Source organism: Nylanderia fulva, unplaced genomic scaffold (genome assembly GCF_048542155.1).
Source record: "Nylanderia fulva isolate GAGA-0341 unplaced genomic scaffold, ASM4854215v1 Scaffold10, whole genome shotgun sequence".
NCBI classification, from domain to species: domain Eukaryota; kingdom Metazoa; phylum Arthropoda; class Insecta; order Hymenoptera; family Formicidae; genus Nylanderia; species Nylanderia fulva.
Window position 1 is genome coordinate 5,910,737 of NW_028189193.1, and position 19,217 is coordinate 5,929,953.

Sequence of the window (19,217 nt, forward strand, 5' to 3'; positions counted from 1 at the left end):
TAAATTTCATAAAAAAATTAATCCTTGAAAAAGCAAGAAAATGCATATTTCTTAAAAATTCTAAATTTCATAAAAAAATTAATCCTTGAAAAAGCTAGAAAATGCATATTTCTTAAAAATTCTAAATTTCATAAAAAAATTAATCTTTGAAACAGAAGAAAAATGCATATTTAAAAAAAAATTTAAATTTCATAAAAAATTAATTCTTGAAAAAGAATAAAAAAATGCATAGTTCTGAAAAATTCTAAATTTCCAAAAAAATAATCTTTGAAAAAGCCAGAAAATGCATATTTCTTAAAAATTCTAAATTTCATAAAAAAAATTAATCCTTGAAACAGAAGAAAAATGCATATTTTAAAAAAATTCTAAAATTCCTAAAAAATTAATTCTCGAAAAAGAATAAAAAAAAAATGCATATTTCTGAAAAATTCTAAATTTCCTAAAAAATAAATCCTTGAAAAAAAGAAAAAAAAAAGAGCGAAAGAGTGAGAAAAAAAGAGGGAGGGAGGGGGAGAAATCGTTGGCGCGCGCGACGATCCCGGGTGGAAGAACGAAGAGGCGTCGAAGAGGGTCGAGGGCGAAGGGACGGGGGAGGGCTGGAGGGCCTGGAAGGGTGCCTAGGACGCGGTGGGGGTGGGTCGGGATTGGCTTTTCGCGAATGTGAAACTCAGTAGTACGCTACCACCCACGCACGTAGTACGCACGTTCGCTCCACGTGTGCTCCGTATGTCAAAGTTATCCCCCATTTCTCTCTCCTTTTCACGTCCAGCGTGTGCGATCGACGGAAAAACCCGGGGGACGACAGAGATTTGACGTGTGTAACTTCATAGGAGTGAACCAGCGACCAGCTGGGAAGCTATTCGACTCGCGGAGAGATAAGGGAGATACATTCGGGATTACACACATGTCAACTGTCATTATCGTAACGAAATATATTATTACGTCGAGTGGAAGACGGAGGGTGCGATTCTTTGACGTATAAAAAGTGAGGAGATCGAGGGAGGAAGGTACATTCGGAGGGAGGATAGACGAGAGCACAACTGGACGAACTGTCACGAGGGATAAAACATTTTGGCGAACATCGCGAGAGAAAAAAGCCAGATGCAACGCGAGCTTCTATTGGCGTGATTTCGCCGTCGGAAATTCGTTGACAATTCTCTGTCGGATGGTAAAAGGATGCGTTTGAAGATCTCGACCACATGCCCGTGATAGAAATATTCGAGATGACGAAATTACATGAGGCGAGGCAGAGAACTTCTCACGTTTTCGATGAAACGACAGACTTCCTAAGGTACGGATTTCCCTGAAGGAATCAAGAAGATCGAGGACTCCGATCGTCTTTGGCATAAAGTAAGTTTCGAGAGAAAAAATTCATTAGACTAGTTTACAAGAATTTTCAATTAAGATATAGCAGCTATTTTTAATAGAGTAAAATAATTTCCCAGTGTTTTCACGCTAAAAAGAATGACTAAATTAATACATATTTAGTTCAATACTGTCAAATAAATTATTTATTTGAAACAAATAAATATTTATTTGTTTTGGAAAGGATTTTCTTATATGAAATAAATAGTTTTTATCATATCGAATAAATATTATTAATGTCAAATATAAATTATTTATTTGACAGTATTGAAATAAATACTTATACAAATTAACTAAATTTTTTTTCAGTGCATGACAAAATATAGTCTTTAATGTTTATTATTAATTAAAGAAAAATAAAAATAAAGTAATAGATTTCTTTCTAAAATAACAATCTGTTGAAATTAATACTTTTTGATTGATTTTTAGTAAAATTGTTTACTCTTTTCTGCATGTATTATATAATTATATGAAAAAATAATATATATATATATAAGTGTGTATTTGTGCAAGTGTTATATGTATAGATTAATTATCATCTTAATTAACGATTGATATTGTATAGTTTCTTTTAATTTGTTTAACTAGAAATCTTTATATCTTATTCATATATTTGCATCTATTTTATATATTAATCTTTATAAATGTTATTGTATATTGTATTCTATATAATTATTATTTATTTTTCTTACAATTCAATAATATCTAATCTATAATATTATTTAAAATATTATTTGACCATTATTCGTTTAGTCATTATTTCTACATTTATTTCAATATTACATTATTGTAAAAAAAATCAATATATAGCAATAAGAGAACAAATAATAATAATAATGCACGAATGATAAAAGATAACGAATAAAATGTGATAATTACGCTCATAATCATGAAGATTACAATATGACATTACAATCTGCGGGTATAGAATGAGTTGCCTAATGGCAGCAACAGATATATATTTTTAATGCAATCAAAGAGATAAAGCTTTTTCAATTTTATCTGTATGAATTACATGGTTATTTTATTTCAATTCCATATTTTTCTGTATATTTCTCGAGAAACTTACCAAAATCCAATAAAAATGAAATCGATAGAGTGATGTTGAGATAAAGAAATGTTTACATGTAAATTTTATATACATATGTAGTTTTCGATATATGATTTTATACATTTTCTAGCTTAAAAAGAATTAGTTACTGACGCTTTAACAATTTGTCGATGCAAGTATGCCAAGATAGGAGATGAAAAATGTCTCCCGTCGAATTCGAAGTCTGTACATGCCGGGATCTTATATCACTTTGTATCGAAAAATTATGTAACGCCATACCATCATTTACTTGTTCAATAAAATAAAATAAATGTATTATATAAAAAAAGACATAAAGAAATCAATAATTTAATTTTAACAACATTGAAGCAAACAGAGAAAAGATACTAAATTTTCTTTTTAGATATTTTACATAATTTCGAAGATTGATTTGAAAGACGGAGAATAATAAGTGGAATTCTATTAATATCAATTCCCAACTATTTTTTAATAATAATCTATTTATATAAAAAAATTAAGCTTAACATCTTAAAAAATTTCCAAAATTAAAAAAATGCATATATCTAAAAAATTCTAAATTTCATAAAAAATTAATCCTTGATAAGGCAAAAAAATGTATATTTCTTAAAAATTCGAAATTTCTTATATCACTTTGTATTGCAAAATTATGTAACGCCATACCATCATTTACTTGTTCAATAAAATAAAATAAATGTATTATATAAAAAAAGACATAAAGAAATCAATAATTTAATTTTAACAACATTGAAGCAAACAGAGAAAAGATACTAAATTTTCTTTTTAGATATTTTACATAATTTCGAAGATTGATCTGAAAGACGGAGAATAATAAGTGGAATTCTATTAATATCAATTCCCAACTATTTTTTAATAATAATCTATTTATATAAAAAAATTAAGCTTGACATCTCAAAAAATTTCCAAAATTAAAAAAATGCATATATCTAAAAAATTCTAAATTTCATAAAAAACTAATCCTTGAAAAGGCAAAAAAATGTATATTTCTTAAAAATTCGAAATTTCTTATATCACTTTGTATTGCAAAATTATGTAACGTCATACCATCATTTACTTGTTTAATAAAATAAAATAAATGTATTATATAAAAAAGACATGAAGAAATCAATAATTTAATTTTAACAACATGGAAGCAAACAGAGAAAAGATACTAAATTTTCTTGTTATATATTTTAAACAATTTCGAGAATTGATTTAAAAGACGGAGAATAATAAGTGGAATTTTATTAATATCTGTTGCGACTCTTAATGCGTAGGATTTAACATTTTGTAATTTTAAACTTGCATTATAATATTCGTTCATCCGCCATCGATATCGAATATTGCATCATTACGTTTGAGTTCCTCCCTTATTGCGTTACTTTCTCATTAAGCAAAAATAATCGGCTTAATATTATGGCTCTCGAACGGAAATTCAATTTATTACATTTTCGTGGTGTATATATTGCGCGAAATGAAAATGTAAGGAGCACGAAGTGGATATTACTCGCGCCTGTCCCTCATCTTTTTCGTTCCTCTGACATGAAATAAGAATTCACTTTCAATTACTCAAGCTTAGCGTCATAGAGCATAGAAAATTGCAATTGAGAGAAATAGAGGGAAAACGCGAATAATATAAAAATTATAATAAACCCGCATAAATTACCGCTGAAATTCCACATTGTTGGTGGTTTCAAACGGTTCCAATTACAATTATCCTTGAACAAAAGGTGATTTCCATTACGCGTATCGGTTGCAGGTGTGGATTTGGTTTTGCGAAGTAACTAAATAACGTTCGTGGCTACCCTGATGCGTCGATGAAGCGTGTGTTCGTCTTCATTAAATGCAAAGACGTTAATTGAATATTCCACGAAACGTAATACCGCTGTGTCTCATAGGGAGGAAAATATACTGCGCATTATTTGCGATTACAGTCCAAGTGTTGTGGCAATCATCGATTTTAATATCAAATTCATGGTCACACATGGTGTGACTTGTGCGGACGCTTCGCACATGTGTGATAGATTTATTTTATTTAGAAAACGTTACACGCGACTCAGAATTTATTATTTAATATTAAAATATAATTATAAAAATATTATATATTATATATTATATAATATAATATATATTATATATAATATATTATATATTATATATAATATATAATATATAATATATAATGTATAATATATAATATAATATATAATATATATAATATATTATATATTAGAATATAATATCGACATTACATGTGTGTTAGAATTACAATAGAATATATCTATATAAGAAACATTAAAGTTATTATTATATAGTAATATTAATTATTATTGCAGAAAATTAAAATTTGAGTTTTACTATTATACAATATTTGTGTGACACAATAATGTTCTATTTATAAATAAGATATATCTTTCTAATTATTTATTTAACACCAAAGTATTTTACAATCGTGAAATATTCTGTAATTTTTAATAAATGTGATTACATTTGCATTTTTCTCAAATTTAACTATTATCAAAAATCTTACTTATTATTATAGAACGTTTAAATTTAAGTTTCATTATTGTAGAAAAATATTACACAATATTCGTGACACAATAATGCTCCATTTATAAATGCTTCCATTTACATATTTTCAGGTATTTCTTTAACATTGTAACACAAGAGCATTTTACAAGAGAAATATTCTGTAACCTTTAATAGATGTGATGACATTTTTTCTTCAAATCTACCCATTGCGTTCAATGTATACGTTTGTCACATAATATCATTACAATGTAATTTTGTAGGATGACACGATGGATTTTCGCTATCTTCCTTACGCGTATTTTTCTTGCGACGGGTTAGGAAAAAGTGTCGATCGCCTGGGATAAAGATAGGCGAGATTCTGGCAGAAGATTGAACGTCCGCGACAAAAGCCGACGTTATAAAGCTTCAAACCACTGGCTTACAAACTGTTGACATGATATTACCTACACACTTCGTGATTTATGTTATATTTTTACTTTTAATACTTCTAATTTTTTTTTTTTATTATAAAATCGGAATATTCGGAATGTCATTATTCCTTCTCGAGTTATCGATGCTAATGCGTAAAACATTTTTTTCAATAAAATTAAAATTATATTACTCGTGAAATTATTCTGTTTTGTTATGCGATTATAGAAACAAAATAATTTACGAGACAATAATTGTGTAATCTTGACTGAAATCAGAAAGTTTGTGCAATATTAAGGTCTCGTTATTTAAAGGACAATGTAATATATATATTAGCTATATATAATTTCTCTTTTAAAGGGATAAGTTATATTCACAATTTCAGTCAACATGGCGGTCTCTTTTGTATGAACATTGTGTATCTTTTACGAAGGAAACGCAATTATGCTTGCAACGTACTAAAGTTTCGAAAGGATGACACATTAGAATTCATTGACTCTCTTTTTAACGCGGCATAAAGAAAATATCGATCGCAATGATAAAAGATATATGCCGGGAATATGAAATAATGACACATAATATATGAAAGAGTTTATATTACAGTTTGTTTTAAAGAAAATTGCTTTTCTGGGCAATTAATATTCTACGGTTTATTTTCTCAAATGACAGTAAGACAGTTAATATTTTTTTGAAGAATTACTCAGAATATTTCTCGAATTTAAGTTATTTTTCTACAAAATATTTGCACTAATGTTTTCGATGGTTTTAAACATGTCATAAATAAAAATTTAAACAAATTATTTTTTCCCAAAATTTTGTTAAAATACATTGTTTAAAAAATAAAAAAAATGATAAAATAATTCAGTACACGCAATAATAAAAATGTCATAAATCAAAATTGAAATAATGATTTTTTCCCTAAAATTTAGTTAAAATACATCGTTTAAAAAATAAAAAAGATTGATAAAATAATTTAGTACACGTAATAATAAAATACCTATACATTTCTTGAACGTGTCATGCAAGTGGAATCGTGGTTACTTTATTTTCTCAGATGACAGTAAGATATTTAATTTTTTTTAAAGAACCATCTCTCATTCGACTCAGAATATTTCTCGAATTTATTTTTCTACCAAATATTTGTATAATGTTTTTGATGGTTTTAAAAATATCATAAATAAAAATTGAAACAAATGATTTTTCCCTAAAATTTCGTTAAAATACATCATTTAAAAAATAAAAAAATTTATAAAATAATTCAGTACACGCAATAATAAAAATTGAAACAAATAATTTTTTCCTTAAAATTTGGTTAAAATACATCGTTTAAAAAAATAAAATAATTTAGTACACGCAGTAATGAAATACCTATACATTTCTTGAACGTGTCGTGCGAATGGAATCGCGGTTACTTTAAAGACGCGATGATAGAGCTACTTCAACAAGCCGCCAGCTAGAATCGTGTTGTTTCGACTCTTGTCTGTCGAAGCTCTTTGTCGTTTAGGGGGGATGAAAACGTGGTGCTTCTCGACGACGGGCATCTCTTTCGCGGCCAGGAACACGTAATCGAAGAACGTGGCCCTCCGCCGCCGGAAAATCAATGTTATCTAGCGAGTATCCAGCTGAGAGAAAGAGAGAGAGAGCGAGAGAGTGGGTAGAAGAGAGAAAGAACGAGAATAGAAATTAAGTATCGAGTGTTCGGTGCAGCTTGATGTTACTCGGGAACAATTTAATAAAGAGACTGAATTAATTCGCGGTGATTGTGTGCGTTATTTCCTTTTGTTCATCTTTCTTTCTCGAACGAACGAATGACGGACCAAATGTCAAAAGTTTCCCGCGTATATGATTTAAGCGAAATAGGTTGTCACGCGGTGTCCGATCTACCTACGTGTCATCTCGCGCATGACCGATAGCCATGTATTGTATATAAACCCAAGCTATAAATACCAAAATAACAGATTGATTTATGATCGCGCGTATCTCTCTCTCTCTCTCTCTTTTTTTTCATGATTTACGGTGTCTCGAAGCGAGGCTACTCCCGGAGAGAGAGAGTTGATATTCTCTAAAATATATACATATTTCTCGGTTTTTTCTGCGAGGCTGTGACAGATAAATTAAAATTTTCAGTTCGCGCAAACTAGATATTTCACGTCTACATGTCAAGACTGGATATATTTATACGCTATCAATATTTATACGCTATAGATTCTGGATTTTTAGAAAAATTAATTTATTTAAATACAATTGACAAACGTTTCGATCTATATTAGATCTTCTTCAGTGTATTAAAATCACAATGAAAGTAAAAATCGTTTTATTCGCACCCCACGCAAATATTATCGATAAAAAAATTTTTATATCGCAACTAATATAAGCTATTATTGACAAGTCACCAAAAAATATGTACGCAACGAACTTAAATAAACTATAATTGAAAAATTCATGATTGTTCGTCTTTCAGACAAAAACTTGGGCAAAAAAATAACAGAGATTGACTATTTAAATAAATTAATTTTTTATCTAATGCTTCGGCTCAAAGCCCTTGTACTTTTATAGTGATTTATTCTTCGGAGTTCTATATCTCTATAAAATAATTTCCAGATTTATCATGCGCGTCATGTATTTATTATTGCGCGATTATCTCAAGCATTTTTATATTTCTCGGCGAGACATTTAATTTTCAATAACTCGATCGTTCCGAAATTTATTTATACGCTACTTTTATCTTCGCATTTAGGCCGAAAGATTTCAGGATTTTCTCGTCCGGCACTGCGTATACATACAGCTAAAAAGGATTTTTATGTACGTATAGAAACTGAGCGAGAAAAGATGTAAAAGTGGATCTGCAACGAAGGGAAGCAGAGAAAGGGAGGGAAAATAAACGATAAAAAAAAAAAAAAAAAAAAAAAAGAAAAAGAAAAAGCGAGATGTTTTGCGGCAGAGGCCGCGCTTGCGATACACGTCGGCTTTCGACACGTACGCGCACTTAATCGCGCGTACTAGTATCGACAGTCGACGGGCCGGCTGAATTTTGAATGCGACTAATACACGATATACCTACCAACCCACGAGATCGATAAAGGCGTGTTTTCGGCGAGAAATGGACACTGGCGTACATACATATATACATACATAGTGCATGCATATATGTATAAATAAATATATATACACACACGTATACATATATATATATATATATGCGCATACATGTGTGGATAACTGTCGGACGTTCTCCGAAATTTCCACCCGTCCGAAATAAATTCGCTACAGGGCTTTGCTCATCCGTACTTTCGAGGTGAATTTGCAAGCAGTGTGTTGGGCATTAATTGATTGGAATTTTAATTGATTAAAGCGATTCATTTAATCAATCATGGAAATTTGTTATTTATATATATCTGGATTTTAATTTAATCGATTAATGACGGTAATCGATGAGCAATGTAAAATTATTCGGAGCAACGTAATCGTATATAATTATGGTTAATTGAATAGAGGTTGATACAATGTAATAGTTTAATCTTTTAATTTAATTGATTTTCGAAATTAATATATCTGACAGGTGATTATATTTATAATGTAAATATAATATTTTCAAATTTTTTTATTACAACAATTTTTTCTGTAATATATATATATTCTGTAAATAATAACACATTAAAATATATTTATCTGTCAAATACATTAATTTGAAAAATCCACTAAATTAATCAATTAAATTATTTGACTAACACTTAATCGATTTATTTAGTCAATGATTGAAATTAATCTTATATAATAATTTATTTATCTGGATTTTAATTTAATCGATTAATGACGGTAATTGTTGAGCAATGTAACATTATTCGGAGCAACGTAATCGTATATAATTATGGTTAATTGAATAGAGGTTGATACAATCCAATAATTTAATCGATTTTCGAAATTAATATATCTGACAGGTGATTATATTTATAATGTAAATATAACATTTTCAAATTTTTTTATTACAACAATTTTTTTCTGTAATAACACATTAAAATATATTTATCTGTCAAATATATTAATTTGAAAAATCCACTAAATTAATCAAGTAAATTATTTGACTAACACTTAATCGATTATATTAATTACGATCTATCAAATATACAACACGAGTGTTAATCGATTAAATTAATTTCGATTACATACATATATGAGGATTAATTAATTTCGAGTAAATTATTTAATTAAATTAACTAAAATTTTAAATTTAATCGATTAATGTCCAACATTGTCGCAAAGCAAAGCTTTTTTCATTCTAATTGAAACAAAATATAACACAATCGTGATTTTCCGTAAGAAACAGAGTTTGCCGTTATCTAAATAAAATTATATAGATGATTATCTAAATAAAATTTTAGCGTCATCATATCTTTATATAGATAATAAAATATGTATTATCTATATCTGTATCTTTGATAAAAAGTGTTATTTTTATTAAATTAGGTAGAATAATATTCAGATAATTTTGGTTTAGAATCGTAGTACATATAAATACTTAAATAGTAGAATTTAAGTAGTAAGCGATAAAAATATGAATAATATATATTTTTAAATCCGTTTTATAATTTTCATTTTTTTTATAACTGTGTTTATGTAAGCAGTCTTAAAAATTATTATCTAGATGAATTGCCGTACAATTTTATCTTTTATCTGGATATATTTAAAACAAAATTACCTTTATTTTATCTAACAAAGATGAATTTATAAGTTTTTATCTCATCTTTATCTAGCAAAATTTAAAATTATCTAATTGTAAGCACAACACTGGCAAGGAAATAAGTAATTTAAAACCAAATTATCTTTATCTTATTCAACAAAGATGAATTTATAAGTTTTTATCTCATCTTTATTTAGCAAAATTAAAAATTATCTAATTGTAAGCACAACACTGGCAAGGAAATAAGTAATTTAAAACCAAATTATCTTTATCTTATTCAACAAAGATAAATTTACAAATTTTTATCTCATCTTTATCTAACAAATTTTTAAATTATCTAATTGTAAGCACAACACTGGCAAGGAAATAAGTAATTGTCGGGAAAATAGGGAAAGCGAAGGAAAGAGAGATTCGTCAGAATTACGAATATGTAGTTCTGCCTTCTCTCTCGTGTGCATGTGTGCCATTTATAAACGCGAATTGTAGAATATAGCGTAGAGATTCAAGCGTATATTGTGCGAGAGATATTTGTTGCTGTTTCGGGCTGCGTGATCCGTTTGCGAACGCTTACATCTGCTTATAAACGCTTCATCAAGGGTATCTCTATCTATTGACAACGGAGCAGACATTGATCCGCATATAAAAAATCCAAACCATAACAATTGCTCTCGCGCGTTGTAATTTGGCGAAGTATGAACGCGCGAGCAGTTTTTCGTTTCTATATATTAAAATTTAGACAGAATTTTTTTTTAAGATATATTAAGGGGATGCTGACCAAATATCCAAGCTGACGTCATTAAACGTCAAAATGACGTCATTCGACGTCAAAGTGACGTCATTTTGACATTTAATGACGTCAGCTTGCTACCTGGGATGTTTTATCATAATTTCAAGAATAAACAATCCGTATAGTCAATAAATAGATTTATAGTCGAATCTAATCTCACTTTTTCGATCGATAAAACATATTTGGTCAGCATCCCCTTAAAACGTTACAATACTTTTTTCATATAATGTTTGAAAATTTGTATCATTAATTATCTTAATAACTGAAAGTCTCAAACTGTAGTTTATGTCGAACTGAAGTTCAGATTTTCAATTTAAATAACGAACAAAGTTTCGTCACTTATTCGTACCTCAAAGTTCACTCGAAATGACTTTTCTTCATTTTCAACGGATCTCTCAGCTCGAGAAAGGAAACGATATTTTTCATCAAAATTTATTTCATTCTAATTTTTTTTCATAAAATGGTAAGACAGATGTGTACATTTATTTTTCTTTTTTTTTTGTAATCCCTCTCATATCTAAAAAAGCTTAATTTAATTTAGAATAATTATTTTAAAACCATTCTTTAAAATCCTCACTCACGAATATTGCGCCTGAAACTGATTAATATAACTAAACGATGTTTTAAAAATATAACACGTTATTTAGATCATTATATCTTTACAGTAGCTCGTCTCCGTGACGGATAAGAAAGAACGGATAGAAAGTTACGTTGACTTTGAGAGGGCTTGAAAGCTCTCTACCTTCCTATCTTAATATATCTCAGGATATCCCAATTATCAGACAAGATTCTCGAGTTTTTTCTCTAAAAGTCCTTCTTCACTCTTTCTTGACATTTATCTAGCAAAAATAATTCCATCCAATGAGAATTAATAAAATAATTTTTTAAATTAAATAAGTTAGTTCTTAAAATAATTTTGTTATATAAATATAATAATATATATATATTTTTACAATAATTTATGGAAATGAAAATTTTACCGTATTTCTAAAATGTGTTTGTTTATTCATTTCATTAATATTATATTCAATATCATATTATACTATATTCAAATATATTTATTTATAAGTTAGTTCTTAAAATAATTTTGTTTTATAAATAAAATAATATATATATATATATATATATATTTTTACAATAATTTATGGAAATGAAAATTTTACCTTATTTCTAAAATGTGTTTGTTTATTCATTTCAATTAATATTGCCTATATTCAAATATATTTATTTATCATTTTATTAATATTATTCATTTATTTATCATTTTATTAATATTATATATTTATTTATCATTACTATTATATATTCATACATGTATCATTTTATTAATATTAATAAATTAATATTACACACACCCAATATATGTATTCATTTTGTATATCTTTCTGCGTTTTACTTTCACAATTTCCTTTGTTCTTTTTTCTTTTTTAAAAGTTAATGCAATATTTTGTATAAAATGTGTTTTTGACGTTTATAATCCTCTTTTGACTTTTCTATGAATCGGAACAAATTGTTTGATCTTTTCGTTGTGAAGAGATACAAGCTCCGGTTATCGAATCGAGTGAATTAATTGATTGAGTTTATGAAAGTAAACGACGAAGAGAGAAAGAAAGGACGGAAGAAGCTTTGTGCAATATTATCAACGATATAAATGATTCAATCTACGGGATGGTTAAGAAACAGCACTAAAATGGCTTCCGTTATACGACATAATTACGTATAATTTTGTGGCTGCTTCCTGACGCTCCTTTTACTTTGATTTGATTACATTCTGATTACGTAAAATGCTATTCTTCTGTACAAAATATTCTCTCCTTTTCTATGGTTTCTTCGATCAATTTAAAATCAAATTTGCACGAGACGTTATTATATCTTCTGAATTATAAATGATACAGAGACTTTTTCAAGTTGAGGAATGCAAATAAATGACAAAGAATATTTAATTAATGTCAAGTAGGTTTTGCTGGAACAGATTAATTAATTTGACGTTTACAAAAACGTATCTAATTTTAACGTTAAAAAAAAAACGATAACTGTTAGTCAGATTTTTGTATAGAAAACATGTACGATGAAATTTCTGGACGAAATATGCGAGACGGTAATTTTACGAAATTCTGTATTTATACCACGTAAGATAATAACTCGATTAAACAATTACGAGCATTTCAGTTATTCTACCATTATGATGTAAAGCGTGGGTGTTTCCGACGTCACTCGAATAATTACGTCTTTATATATACATATATACAGAAGATGTTTACATACAATCTTGTACATTTATGTTACTCGTAACGATATTTTTTTTATTCGTGTTTTTTTTTCACCCTGTTGATATTAAGTAAGAGACGATTTTTATATAGTTAATAACAATTGCTTATGTAGTTTTAAAATTTATATTAATGTTATATAACATATGATAAAATATAACTTTTTCTTTATTTTCTATGATCTTTATTTTTTTAATATATAAATATATATAAATATTATAATATTGAATATTAAAATATAAATATATAAATATTATAATATATATAAATGTATAAATATTTAATATATAAATTTATGTAAAAATTAATATATATAATTTGATACAAATATTTATATAAATATTTTATATAAAATAAAGATGAAAAACGCGTAATTTCAGTTTGCAATAAATGTATATTAAAAAACTAGGCAGTTAGGATTACTGTTTTCGAGTTAACATATGTGAAAATGATTCTATAAGTTAGTTTAAATATTGAATTAGATGTCATATGATATAAATGCCTCGATATGTCATACTGTTCTATTCTCTCTGATTAATTTCCCGAAAATATGAAAAAATATGTATAAATCGAGAAATATGGCGTTATCGAGTGCATTTGACGAATCGATATAATAGAGGAATTCTCTACGGTAGGGTCATGCGACCAGGCACGGAAGAGAATGTTAGAGAGAATTGAATAGAGATACGTTATAAAGCGAGAGAAAGTGAGAGGGATGAGAGAGAGAGAGAGAGAGAGAGAGAAGCGGATTTCTAATTACAGCAACTGTCGTCCTTGTAAGTGAGATTTACTGCGAATCCCGCGTATTAATTGGCTGCTACCAGTGCTGATTAAACGTATTATTTGCCAATTTGCTATTGTCATGAAATTCTCACTCTATGACGTAACAAAGATGATAAAGCGTATGAAAATATATGAAGATACTTTTTTTTATATTTGTATATATATATGTGTGTGTGTGTGTGTGTGTATATATATATATTAAAACCAGATGTTCTTTTAATATCAGATTCTCTTACTAATTTGAAAATGATATTTTTCGATAACTTCAAATATCGAATTGAGCAATAAATTTCACAAAATAATTGCAAAAAAAGGACACTTTTCACAAACTGTATTTTGTGGAATTAGAACTCCATTCTTCAATTAAATTTAAATAAAAGTTTAATTTCGAACTTATAAAGTTATATGATTGAAAAACGATGTATATGTATGCGTATAAAAATACATATATATATATATATATATATATATTTTATCCACAAAGCATTCGATTATTCACGTTGTAAGCATACAGATGATAATTTTATCGAGGTGCAGGCAATGTAAATACATTTAAACATTAAACACGAGCACAATTCGTCCTCACTCGTAGCGTGGAATTAAATTTGCGAGAACGATATATAGCATTAACGATATCGCTTCACTTTCACGGAGGCATGTGTTATCGGTTATTCGTTATTAAATGTAGAATTTATGTTTCCATTTATTATTCAATATTCCACGTGCCGTATTGATTGTGAATTTATAGATATCTATCGGGAAATTGAAATACACGGCATTGTAACACAGTCGAAATTTAATAAATTTTACGTATATAGGCTCTTGCGGATGATCTGTAAAGGGAAGAGACGAGTATAAAAGGATATAAATAAATCGACTTGCACCCTGGGATCTCACGAGAAAAAACGTTCGCAAGAATATATGAAAGGAAGCATTGTCACGTTTATTCTTCTATTTTTGCTTTCTGTAATTTATAAATCGTAACTCTCGATGTATATTTTGAATTTTATTTAAAATTAAAATTCCATGAAAGCAAATTTCCTCGAATTTAACGGCAAATAATATTACTAAAAATCATTATTATCGAGCACCTTTGATTCATACAGAAAGTATTCTTTCCTATGTTTGCTCAATCATTTATAAAATATTAATTATTATATCTTAATATATAATATATTTAATATATTATATTATAATATATTTTATATATTAAATATATTTAATATATTAATATATTATATTATATATATATATATATATATATATATATATATTATATTTAATATATTATATTATATATTTTATTTAATATATTAATATATTATTATATTTAATATATTTAATATATTATTATATTTAATATATTAAATATTATATATAATATCGAATATTATATATCATATAATATTAATAATTATATATTAAAATATAAATTATTATTATATATTAATTATTAATCGCAACTTTACAAAGAATGAAACGATGTGTTTGTGTCTTTTTTTCTGTTTAATTCCGAGACACTTTGCATTAAAAGTCAATGACATAGAAAACCGAGAGGAGCGATAAGGTGAATGGAGGAGAAGACGAATAGGGCGATGAAACTGATTTTCTCGAGGCAACGCATTTTCACGCGCAATATCCTTGACAGTCCGCACAAGCGGTCGCTCAAGTAGCTGTATAATGAAAAGTGGCCGAGGCGCCGAAGGAATTCCGACGATCCTTTTTCTCGTTTACGCAGTCGTACGCCCCGATGGGGGAATTACTTCCCAGCTACAAAGTTAGCTTCATAAAAAGCTATCAGCTACATCGAGTAAAATGCTCCCTCCCTGTGTGTGTATGTTGATGAGATGAATTCTTTTTTCTCGTGTTAGTCGAAAATAATAAATCATAAATGTTTCTTTATTTAGACGAATCTTAGAACGATATATTTTAAATTCCACCATGAATTTTCTTCATCGTAATCATAACTATCCGGGAAAAAATTATTGATATATAATTATATGTAAAATGTGTCCATTTTTATATATAATTATATAAATTTATATATAAAAATTATAAGGATTTATATATAATCATGTCAAATTATATATGAAACGTATATATTTATATATATATATATATGTTTCATATACATATAATTTTTGACATGAAGAAATACTTATTTATTATATATATAAATTTATATAAGTATATATAAAAAGCACTTTAATCTAATTGTGTATGGACATATTTTATATATAATTTTGCGATTATGTGTATAATTTTATATATCTTTATATAATTTTATATTGCTATATATAAAAAAATTTTTTACGAGTACGAGTAATTAATTTGCACAAAGCGATTAATTTAGAGTAACTGCGTTATCGATGTATTGCTTTTTCTGGAGAAAAATATTTATCAAAATATTTTTTATAAATAAAAATATACGTACAACATATAAATACAATATATAACATACATGTATATGTATGTGAATAATAATTTAATTCTAAAGATGTACATGTAATTATTTTAAGGTGTCTTTATGAATTGTATTTTTAATTATTGTTAAAAATATATAAACAGATTGCATTTTCCATTCATTAAACATTCGTTGCATTCATTAATGCAGTTATTTCTAACAGATATTGATATTTTCGTAATGCTTGTTACATTTTTAAGGTAATTGCAATAATTTGACAAAAAAATCACAAACAGAAAATGAGTTTTTAACCGGCAACAAATTGTAATAATAGAAATTAGCCGAACGCTTTCTGTTTGATAAAAAAGTAAGATCATTTTTACTTTTTAAAATGACGGAATTTTTAAAATAATAATGTAGATGATTAAAAAATTCAATAAGTGTATGCAATGTTATTTTAAATAATATTACTACTCAATAAATCCTTTTAAATTTGATCATTTTGATTATCTTGAATATTGCTCAATTTCATTATTTTGATTGCATTGATTTATTTTATCACATTTAATCAGCACGATTTTTAAAAAACCATGAGAACTGTATATTGTATATACCTACATTTATACGTGTGCATTTTAGCAATTTAACGTGAATGTAGAAATAATTTCCTACATTAATTTTCACTTTACATAGTTGAAATTATTGTCTCGCAGATTAAATATTGAATAAACGTTTCGAATTATTTAATTAGTAAATCGTGAGAATAATAATAGCACACAACAAAAATATTGACCATTCATATGCAATTACGTACACACATTTATATAATTCTCTCTACAATTGTGCTTTTATAAAAATATATTTTTCTATTTACATGAAAATATCTCTCGAACGAACGAGAATAAAGAAGAAAATATTGCTGACTGTTAAATATGACTTTATTCAACAGAGCAGCAGCGTGCGTAGCAACCAAAAATACCAGTTGAACTTTGTAAACAATGTTACAGATAGAAACTTTTGTGCGAAAAATTTATCAGGGTGAAAAAATTCCGCGGAAATCAATCGCGGTTTTCGCGCGTCAGCTGACTGCAAAAACAAGCCCCGGTTTATTTCGAAACGCGCGACCGGACGAATTGGATGCGAAACGGAAGCGTGTTACGGAGTAGTATATCGATTTCGGACAGATCAGGGTTCGGATTACGACTCCCTTCCTCAGTCGAGCAAATATGAGCGGTTTACGTTATGTACGTCGGTATACAGCCATGAAAGCAAATTGAACAGCTCGTGCTTTCATGCGGCACGTGGAGGGACAGTAAAGAGCCGAAGTCGTCGTCACTTGCAAACCAATCATTTCTGGTTTATCTAAAGGGCCAATCTTGTCGAAGCAGCAATGTCGCTTTTACACGAAATATTATATCAATGTCAATCGATTCGATCCAATTGTCGTAATTAATAAATGACGATTAGAAAGTATTTATTTTGCGCAGTTGGGCGTAGATTTGTCTCCGTGGACTAATTAAAAAGAGCTTTCATTCATTATTATTGGCTTTAGTACTTATTAACATTGAACTTGTAGGAAATTTGTGGTCAGAAATATTGAAGAACGCGACTAATTTTAATAGAAAATGATTTTTGTAAAATCTTTATAAAATAATTTTTATAAAATTTTTATAAAATTTTTATAAAGTAATTTTTATAGAATTTTTATAAAGTATATAATTTTTATAAAATAATTTTTATAAAATAATTATAGACACAATTATAATATAATTAAATTTTCTTATATGCAAGATATAATGTATTGTATATTAGGAATCTTTATTTGACTTTTTCTGAATTTTGAAAATATATTATATCGTTTATCTTGAATTTTGTAAAAAATCTATTTTCTTGCTCTGTATGTTTCAGAAATCAATATGGCTACTACGGAATCGTGCGATGGTGATACAAGTCCGACATGTCGGCCAAGGTAAGAATATTTTCACTTGCTTAAGAAATTACGTACTTTTGAAAAGTATGCTCTGTTTCTTAATAGCTTTATTCATTTTTTATTTAAAAATGTTTATAAAATTTTTATACAGTTTCTAAATTATACAAATAATTTTGATTTAAAACAAGAGTAAGGCCTAAAATATTTAATTCGTCTTACCAGATATAATTTCAAGTTTTGCTATTATGTTGCAATAATGAGGAAAAAGGAGAGAGAAAGAAAATCATGAATTTTGTTGAAAGTACACTTCATCCGCAAACCATCTGTAATTAATTTAGTATAAACCTGGCGGGAAATTTAATCAGACGGCGAGCTTAATCAGATGGCAACTTTGTTCTCTCTCTCTCTCTCCCTCTTTCACTTAAATAACAACTCGCTGCGCATTAATTATAATAATGCGATTGTCCGAGCTTAATACGCGTGGCGAGTTATATTATAAGCTTGCGGTCGATATATGGGATACTTTCGCTGGAGATACAAACTTTGTTGTTCCATGATGATGAATGTGTGATTAAATAAACCTATGACAATTGTTTAACACTTCGGCTCAATCAAACGCATAGGAAAATCGAGAATTAAAATATCTATATAAATTTGCATAGTGGGATATAATATTTAGAGATAGCGCGTTGTTAAAATATTTATACAAAGCTGTGAAATGAGACGGAAAAAAAATATTTACATGTTTGAAACGCGTTTTATCGAGTGTTATTGCATCGCGTAAGGTTGAAATATTGAAAAGATCAGTATCGCAATGTTATATCGACTGATAAAATATTTGAATTGAATTCAATATCAATTGAATATCAATAACATTTTTATAAAGATGCAGACACGTATATACATGATTGAAAATAATAGTGATACTTTGTGAAATAATATATTTTAATACTTTTAATTTACTTAATTTACTTTTATTATATTAACTCTACTC

General features: G+C 27.6%; 1 protein-coding gene across 4 annotated transcripts in view; it reads left to right on the top strand.

The window, feature by feature from the left end:
- Positions 1–689: 689 nt before the first annotated feature.
- Positions 690–19,217, top strand: part of LOC114938341 (corin serine peptidase) — a 56,654-nt gene continuing 38,126 nt past the window's right edge. For all 4 annotated transcript variants that reach the window (XM_029312252.2, XM_085483413.1, XM_085483415.1 and 1 more), the window contains exons 1-2: positions 690–1,350; positions 18,202–18,262. In XM_029312252.2, the coding sequence (XP_029168085.2) occupies positions 18,210–18,262 (53 nt within the window). In that variant the 5' untranslated portion in view covers positions 690–1,350; positions 18,202–18,209. The remainder of the gene's footprint in view (positions 1,351–18,201; positions 18,263–19,217) is intronic.